The sequence below is a fragment of the Caloenas nicobarica genome, chromosome 17, assembly GCF_036013445.1.
Source record: "Caloenas nicobarica isolate bCalNic1 chromosome 17, bCalNic1.hap1, whole genome shotgun sequence".
Classification (NCBI taxonomy): Eukaryota; Metazoa; Chordata; class Aves; order Columbiformes; family Columbidae; genus Caloenas; species Caloenas nicobarica.
Window position 1 is genome coordinate 10,742,072 of NC_088261.1, and position 9,431 is coordinate 10,751,502.

Consider the following 9,431-nt stretch of genomic DNA (forward strand, 5'->3'; position numbering starts at 1 on the left):
GAGTGTAGTCCTGGAAACCCCCTGCACAGCACCAGCCTAAGAAAGCAGTAACATTTTGTCCCTAAAACCAACCGTGTGTAGATAATTGTTCATCTGATAACACTTAAAGAAACTATTTTGGGGCTGGGGGGTGAGACCCCTGGTTTTGGGGGGCAGTGGGAACAGATCTGTGGTTTTTTTGGTTTCAAGCATTGTTTTCCTGAAATTGTGCAAATCAGTAATACCTGAAAACCACCCTGTGAAAACCAACATGACTCTTCTGGTTATCAACCCAAATAGCTTCTATCAGGACCTTGACAGAGCAATTTTTTCTTCATGTTTCTCTTAGGGAAGAAACCCTAATTTTAGTATCATTTGTCTCTTACCAGATGAATTTATGAGCTGGTTCTATTACTTTTCTGCCATATAGAGACCTCAGAGAATATCTGCACGTGCTTGTGCATGCGATGCCTCTGTGGATGGAAATCTGTCCGGGCATCCTGTGCCACAGCTGGGAACCAGCAGGACTTGTGGCCACAGAGACTGGGAACTGCTGGTCGCTTCTTTTTAACCCTTTGATATTTGATAATGACCTTGATACTGATCCTTATTACAGTAAATAATTGTGACAGTTGTGAGTTGGTCTGGGTACCTGCTGCTCATTTTGCATCCAGCCTTTCGTGCGTAGCTCTGCAGCAGAAGTTGTATAGGGTTTGTTGGGCAACTTCAGCTCTGCCCTAAACCTGTCCCACCTTTGCCAGAGAAGTGGTTTCCATGGCACATGTCACCGAGCCCCCGCTGCCCTGGCTGCACAGGGGGTTTGTTTCCATCGCTGCCGCGTCCCTCGGCGCTGCTGAGCCGGACAGCCTGAGCTTCACAGGGGGATCACGCACTGTGTGTTGCTGAGACCCCGTTTGATGGCAGCCCAGTGCTTCTGTGCTTCTTATCCAAGGATTCTTCGTTGCACAACACATCAATAGCTTCTGGAGCAGAACCCAGGGATTCTTTTACACACAGCTAGGCTACCAAGTTCTCTTTGCCTCCATAAATCATAGAATCATTTTGGTTGGAAGAGACCCTCAGGATCATCGAGTCCAACCATAACCTGAATCTAACACTAAACCATGTCCCTAAAAACCTCGTCTAAACACCTTTTAAACCCCTCCAGGGATGGTGACTCCACCACTGCCCTGGGCAGCCTGTTCCAATGCCCGACAGTCCTTTCTAGGAAGAATTTTTTCCTGATATCCAATCTAAACCTCCCATGGCACAACTTGAGGCCATTTACTCTTGTCCTATCACTTGCTACTTGACAGAAGAGACCAACACCCTCCATGCTCCAACTTCCTTTCAGCATTACTGGCTGAAAATGCTTCATCTGGGTTCATTCAGATTTATTTCCAGACTTCTCACACCTGACCAGTGCTTGGGCCATCAGCTGCCGGGAAGTACAGAGGTGGCAGTTGGTGCTGCTGTGACCTTGCAGGCAGGGTGCAGCTTTCCCAAGAGCCAGGCTCGCCTTTCAACGCAGTGCTGCGTACCTGGAGGGTCACAGAAGTGCCTCTGAAAGCACGTGGAAGGAGATTTCCAGGTGAAAATAGAGTGTGAGTTCAGGAAAAATCAGCCACTGTATTGTTTACTGTAGTGGAGAAGGATGGAGAGGAATTACACCTCTGTCCCTGTAGCCAGAGACCTTAGTTCAGGTCAGAGAGGGTCGGGTGGTACTGTCGCTTGGGACAATTTGGGACAAAGTGATTGCTACAAGTTGACTCTGAGCTTTTTGGAGTTGGGAGGGGTCGTGTATTCACACCAGAGCTCTCTAAAAGTCCTGTACTCCTGTGTGCTTAGCAATGACTTGACAGATCTTGCACATACTGAGTCTTACTCTAGAGAAGAGGTTTCTGCTCATAGGATCATAGAATGGTTTGGGTTGGAAAGGACCTTAAAGCTCATCCAGCCCAAGCCCTGCCATGAGCAGGGACATCTGCACCAGCTCAGGTTGCTCAGAGCCCCGTCCAGCCTGGCCTGGGATGTCTCCAGGGATGGTTCAGCCACCACCTCTCTGGCCAACCTGGGCCAGGCTCTCACCACCCTCAGGGCCAACAATTTCTTCCTCATATCTAATCTAAGTCTCCCATCTTTCATTTTAAAGCCATCATCCCTTGTCCTGTCACTCCACACCCTTGTGAGACATCCCTCTCCAGCTTTCATGTAGGTTCCTGTTAGGTACTGCAAGGCCGCAATAAGGTCTCCCCGGAGCTTCTCTTCTCTGGCTGAACACCCCAACTCTCTCAGCATGTCCTCCCAGCAGAGCTGCTCCAGCCTCGGATCATCTTCATGGCCTCATCTGGACCCTCTCCAACAGTTCCATGTCCCTCTTATGTTGGAAGCCCCAGAGCTGGACACAGGACTCCAGGCGGGGTCTCAGCAGAACGGAGCAAATGGGCAGAATCTCCTCCCCGACCTGCTGGTCACGTTCTACCAGCGGCGCTTTCTTCCAGCAGCACAGCGAGGTGACTGGGATGCAGCAGCAGAACTTCAGCCTGCAAGGGGGAGGAGAGGTCACAGCCCCTTTCTGTGCCTCTGTCACACAGGATGCTGAAGCAGCAGTAGGGTGACAGAGCAGGGCGGCTTTTGCTTTTCACCCAGGAAACTTTAAATACACTAACGCACAGCCCATCAGGTATGATTGTGCTGTGGCAGTAATGCTATGTCTGTGCATCTGCTCGATTCAGCAGCTTTCCCTGGGTGCAGTGTGGGACCAGGACCAAGGCACATCCACCCCTGCCAGAGAGCTGCCAACAGCTGCTGTGGTTCTCACACGTCTCCTGGGCAGGGCTGATCTCTTTGCTCTTTGGTAACGCTTCCTCCCCAGGCACAGCATCCCTCTGCCCATGTCACCAACTCATGTGCCGTATTTAAAAGGAGCCTGTAAGAAAGATGGGGACAGACTTCTTAAAAGGATGTGTTCTGACAGGACAAGGGGTGATGGTTTTAAACTGGAAGAAGGGAGATTCAGGTGAGGCATGAAGAAGAAATTTATTACAGTGAGGGTGGTGATACCCTGGCCCAGTTTGCCCAGAGAGGTGGTGGATGAACGAACCATCCCTGGAGACATCCCAGGCCAGGCTGGACAGGGCTCTGAGCAACCTGAGCTGGTGCAGATGTCCCTGCTCATGGCAGGGGGGGCACTGGGGGAGCTGGGAAGGGCCCTTCCAACCCAAACTGTTCCGTGATTCTCTGATTCCCTATTGGAGCTATGGCTGCTTTTACAGACCCTTAAGGGCTGCACTTAACTCTCCCCGATGTAGTGGGACCCAAGCAGAGTGATGATGAGGACATGATGCTTCAATGTGCTCCGGCCACTGTCGTGTTGTGCTTTGGAGAATGCCAAGCTGGGCTGTACAGCTGGGAGCTTGGGAGATGCTGGTCGGTGAAAGCTGTGTGGGAGACAGGGCAGAGGGACAAGGGCTCTCCTGGGCCTCAGAAACCCAAAGCCTCTTCTCTGGTGAACTCTGCAACTTCTTGGGAAAGCTTGTCCTGCCAGATCGAAATGCTCACTGGCCAGACACCTAAACCTAGCGAAGGGAGATTGTGGAAAGAAGGCTGCTGCTGGGAACTGGCCTGCCGTTAGTATTTTGTGAAGAGGAACCTGAGCCCAGGACTAGGGCACTTTGTGATTTCTAAAAGCTCTTTCCCAAAGGAGCGGCATATGGTGCATCATGTGGGGCTGTGGATCCCAGTTAACGTTCTCCAGTGCTCAGGTGACTTAGGAACACGTCAGTCACTGTGTGCCACTTGGTCCAAGACTCCTCTGTGTCCTGCTCCATCATGAACTTTTTCTCCATTATTGGTGCAGCTGCAAGAGCATCAGTCTTTGCTTTCTGCCCCTACTGCAACTGGACCCGATGGGTGCTGAGCCACCTTGCAAGGCTCCACATTCCCATTCTGACTGTAGCAGAGCATGGCCACTGCTGCACGAACATCTCAGCACGTCTGAAGGTCTTGCACAGCCCTTGTTCTTATTAGGTTCTTTTCTTTTTTTCTTAATGACCTGCCTTCTGTCCCAGAGTGTGCTGAGAACCCACCGGGCTCTCCCAGCGCAGGCAGCCAGCATGATCCATCGGGATCTACTTGTCTGTGCTCTCAGGAGATGCTTCACTTAACAGCATCTTCAGCTGTGAAGCAGCATCTTTCATCAGGTCCTCAGTGGGGTTCTTTTACTATCCTATTCTTAGCCCAAAGTTCAGGTATTTCAGAATGTCAGAGCTCAATCAGGGTCTGGGTAGTGGGTACAAAATAGTTGAAATCCACTAGAAACCTCCAAACTGAAGCTGGAACTGCACAGAGGAGCTGAGCCTTGCAGGGTGAGGGGCAGACTGGGGAAGAAGGCAGGTTCTCTGCCTCAGCTTTGTGTTGGTGTGGTGTCCTTCATCAGCTCTAACTTCTGCTTTTTCTTTTGTTTTCTCTTTTTTCCCCCCTCAGTTAAATCCAGATGGGACCGTTGATCAGAGCGACTCCTCACCAACTCCTACTCTACCACCTTCCTGCCTTGTCATGGGCGAGTGGTGTCCAGAGCAGGCATCGCTGGCTCTTCTTACCTGCAGCGATGTCCCTGGTCAGAGTAAAAAGAAGAGAGGCTTCTTCTTCAAAGGAAAAAAGCTCTTCAAAAAACTTGGGTCCAGTAAGAAAAATTAGCACGGGATTTATTGTTCTGTAAAGACTGCCTGTGCAGTCCACGTGGGGACTGAAAATTCAGGAGGAGCCCTCTGCAATAAGCTGATTAGAGTATTTTCATAGGGGAAAAAGTGTATATTGAATAGAAGAAACTCTTCAGTGTGTCTGGGAGCTGTGGTCACTGCTGAGAGCCCAGCCGTGGGTGCCCACCCTGCGTGAGCAGCGGCTCTGAACACAGCGTCACGGCTCTGGGCTGTGCGAGGCCTCCGCTCTGGATGCAGCTGCCTCCGCAGCAGCATGTCCTGCTCCGTGCAACCCTCAATGCGCCGGTTCCCTGTAAATATTTTAATTTAAAAACTATATTCTGGCTGTAAGTTAGCTAAATGGCTTTTCCCAGCAAAGCCCCGGCCCCTTAGGAAGAGCTCCCTCATACTGCACACCCTGGTAGTTCTCTGGTCCAAAGGAGGTTACGTCAACTCCTTCACTCCCTGCAAAGAAAATTTGCACTTTTCTGTTCCCATGAATCCCCTTTGCTGTCTCTGGGCTGACAAGTGAGTTATTTGTACTGTAAACCTGTAAATACGCAGCTGTGCCTAGGAGCATCCCCCGCTGCCTCCGTCACGTTCCGCACGAGGGTTCCTGTGGAGGAAGGAGCGACTCCCTGCCCGGGTCGGTACTTCTGCCCGGAGCGTGGGCTGCTGGAAGCTGCTCTTGGCTGGTTCACCTTGACCACACGCTGGCTGGGGACTCCGCCTTATTTATTTTATTTATTTACTTATTTAACTATTTATTTATTTTACGTCTGCCTCTTTCGCGGTTTTATTTGGCTGTTTCAGTGGGCTGCTCCCAAGTCGGAGCATTCAGAGAGCAGAGCTGGGGATGGAGAGTTTGCAGCTATTTTCATATGAGATGATGTGTTCCTTGAGTTACAACACATCCCTTTCTAAGCCACGGAGAGTTTTGTACTACATGGTTTCTATCCTTTTCAGTGTCTCTTTTGTTGCATGTTTCAGTGCGGTACTTGTTTTGAGAAGGACAGTTACGTGAGGTATGTGAATGATGCCAGCACAGTGTCCACGAGTGTTGGTGTTGCGGTGTGTTTTTATTTAATATCAGATTTTATTATAATAAAGTCTATTTTCACAAAAATATGTTTTCCTTAAAAAAGCAAAAGATTCACTGATGCTTCTTCTGGGGAGGGCAGAGGGGAGAATGGTACCAGTCACTTGAGGACCCCTGTGGGACTTTGCCTTTCCTGTGGCTGTGGTGCAAGCTGCCTTCTCTAGGACTGGGAAGTCTTTGTCTCTCCTGTTTCAGAGATCTAATCCTGGAGGAGAAAGCACTGGGGTGTTGTTACACGGTGTTGTACTCTTGTACCCCATCCAGACCTCAGCAGGACCTGCTCTCGCCCTGCTGCGCTGCCCGGGTGGCTTCGTGCAGCGTCGGTCTCTGCGCTGGGTGTCACCAAGCCCAGGGGACGGGCACAGCCTCATTTCTTCCTGCAGCTCTGTCCCTGTGCTTTGGTGTCACCTGTACGTGTGTGCTCCTGGATGTGCAGCGGAGGGCACGGGGTGAAGCGATAACTAACAGCTCTGCAGAGGGATCGCAGGGCAGCGGGGAGGCTGCGGAGCCCGAGGCTGCGGGTGCAGCCACGCTGTCCCCTCACCCTTCCAGCTTGTGTCGATGTGACACAGCAGTGAGAGCAGCATAATGTGCGATGCCTACAACCTGACCACAGTGTTTCATTCCCTGGTGATTTCATTTTTGGGCTAGAGCAAAATTTAAGAGGTCATTGACAGGTTTTGTTAGAAGCACAGCTTTTTCTTTTTAAGTAAAAGAACAGGAGCTGAGGGGAGACCTTCTGATCTCTGAACTGCCTGAAAGGAGCTTGGAGCCAGGGGGGGTCGGGCTCTGCTCCCCAGGAACAAGCACCAGGACCAGAGGAAACAGCCTCAAGTTGCGCCAGGGGAGGTTGAGGTTGGATCTGGGGAACAATTTCTTCCCCAAGGGCTGTGGGGCATTGGAACAGGCTGCCCAGGGCAGTGCTGGAGTCACCATCCCTGGAGGGGTTGGACAGACGGAGATGAGGTTCTCAGGGACAGGGGTCAGTGCCAGGGCTGGGTTATGGTTGGACTTGATGATCTTGGGGGTCTCTTCCAACCAGAATGATTCTATGATTCTAAGTTTCAGATACTTTAGTGTTTTCTGTTTCTTAATTAGCTCCTCCACAGGGATCCACCTTCAAGCCAGGCTGGGGGCACGTACCTGTGGAGAAGATCCACGTCTCCCTCGCCGATGTTGGCTTTTCAAGCTGTGCTGACCGGGCAGGTAGGCTGGGACAGACCAACCCTCTGCAGTTACTGCGTGTTCTGATGCAGCCACTGCTGTGCTGAGGTGATAGACTGCAACGATACTCTGCTTTGTCAGATCAAACGGTGCCAGTAGAGACCAACCCCACCACAACGACCTTGTAGGTGGAATCCACAGTCCGCTTGCAGGCTTTCTAGACATCTGATACAACTTCAGAGAGTCCAGGCACACCTTGTGCCAGCAGGACCTGTCCAAGCACAGCCAGCAGCTGCTCAGAGGTCGTTGCAAGGGATTTCTCCCATTTCTTACCCAAGAGATTAACTGCCCTGGATCAGGGCTGTGCCCAGAGAAGAGACTTTGCTGCCTCTGTGTTTCCCAGCTTGGGGTTTTTTGGGGACTGCTGCCCTATGCAGTGGTCTAAACGTGTATTATCAAGAACGCCATTGTTATCGGTGTTGGTTTTGATAGTGCCACCGCAGCAGACACACGAGTCTTGGGCTGCTTGATGTCCCATCCTGTGTGGACCCACTATAGCTGCTCAGTCCTGTGGGGCCTCCAGCCTTTGTGGTTTCTGATCGGCAAGAGAGGGTTGAACGTGCTGGAGACAGGCTGAGCAGGTATTGCAGTTTTTCTGCCTGTTTGCCTAGAAGACATCTGAAATGGAACAAGGCTGCTGTCTGTGACATCCAGCCCCAAGAAAGGGGAAGGAAAAAGGTGGTTTCCCCTCTCGGCCAGCTGGAACAGTTCAGCCGGATGATATTCTTCACATTTTTCAGTATGCTTTGGGTAAAAGAGGGAAAAAATAAGGAAGCCCCCAAAGCTCTGAGGTCAGGGCACAGGTCTGGGCTCTGTACTTTGCCATCACGATTCATGGAGTGGTTGATGCCTTGAGAGTCCCATCAGTGGGAACGTGGACACCTGAAATGGCGACCTGCAGCGTTACCGGGCGCTCTGCGAAGGCCACAGGGGCATAAATGCTGGGTCAGTTGTGTGGGTGGCACTTCTGACCTCTGCGTATCCAGCCAAGGTGGCAAAAGTCCCTGTGGGCTTTTCTGGGGATTTTGTGGGATTCCCTGGATGGGAGAGACTCGGCTGGAAGCTGCTGCACCTTAGAGAGAAATGTTCTGGGAGGACCTTGGCACTGCAGTGATCGCTGTGGTGGGCAGGAGTCGGGGCAAGGATGGGTTGAAAGTTTTGAAGCAGTGGAGTTGCTGCAGCTCTGAATACTGGAAGGAGTTCCCGTGTCTTCTGAAGCAGGCTTAAGCAATTAGAGTCATCAGCAACCCAGTAATTTATCTCCAGCTTGCCCTGCTCTGGAGGAAGCTGGTTGCTGTTCTAACTGAATTTAGCAGCTGGAGTTTCCTAAGCGAGTTGTTCAAGGTCTTTTGAAATAAACTGTCATTGCATTTATCAGTTCACCGCGGGCTGAACTAAAGAACAAAACCCTGAGGAAGAGAAGCAGCGGCTGTGAGGTTTTGGGGTCTGTCCGTGACTGCGGGACGGGTCCCTCGCTCCTGGGACTCCCTCCTCCGCTGAGCCCAGGGACAGGAGGTGCCTGTTGTCCCCACGGCTCAGCCGCCTCCCGGCAAATTTTGCTGTGATGGACGCAGACTCATCATTTAGCAGTCACGCTAATTCAGTTTTTTCCCCAACACCAGGCAGGCTTTACAGCAAAGTCTTCTTGAGAAAGGTTTAAGACCTTCAGGCTGTGGTAGCGAAATGCAAAAGACTACAAGAAAGAAAACAACTTACTGATTCTTACTGATCATCTAGAAAAATGGCAGACGGATTTTAACATAACAAAAGAAATGTAAAACTTAATACTGTCTGTTGAAATAAAATTCAACACCTATAAAGAGTTACGAACATGTAAACACAGCTTTAGTATTCAGAGCTTGGGAATCTAGCAGCAAAACAAGCTATTTGCATATTATGTACTGCAATGTACATTTGTTCTTGGAGACCCCCACTCTTAAAACTACTTTGAACAGAATGGAATCCTTACAGGAAAGGTTTTAAAAGTGTCCAAGATGTCATATCCTGAATTACTAGATGTTCATCGGCTATAATCTAACAATTTCTCTATGCAAACTGTAAGATGCAAACGTAATTTAGATGTGCTTTGCACCCTTTGCTTTGATGGCTGTGCTGTGTCCCAGGTGTTGATGGCAGATGTGCTCCCAGGAGCTGTTGCTGCATCGACAGCTTCTCATTCCCTCACTCCAAGGAGCAGCTCGGGGTCTCTCCTTCGCTGCTGACGTGGTCGGCATGAGGGCCGGGCTCTGGCGTCGATGCTCAGCAGGAGGCTCACCCAGACACGTGGCCTTTCCCATACACGGTTGTCTGGAGCAGGTTCACGGTCTCTGGGGAAAGCGAACATTCAGCCAACGAAGCATCTCAAAACATCCCGCGTTCTGAAGCAGTTTTGAGAGCAATTAAGTAAGTTCCTAATTGTGAAATGCAAT

At 50.7% G+C, this 9,431-nt stretch overlaps 1 protein-coding gene across 1 annotated transcript in view; it reads left to right on the forward strand.

The window, feature by feature from the left end:
• TSPOAP1 (TSPO associated protein 1) overlaps positions 1-5,750 on the forward strand; it is a 74,875-nt gene extending 69,125 nt beyond the window's left edge. The window contains exon 30 of the mRNA XM_065646840.1: positions 4,465-5,750. Within this exon, the coding sequence (XP_065502912.1) occupies positions 4,465-4,677 (213 nt within the window). The 3' untranslated portion in view covers positions 4,678-5,750. The remainder of the gene's footprint in view (positions 1-4,464) is intronic.
• Positions 5,751-9,431: the final 3,681 nt, after the last annotated feature.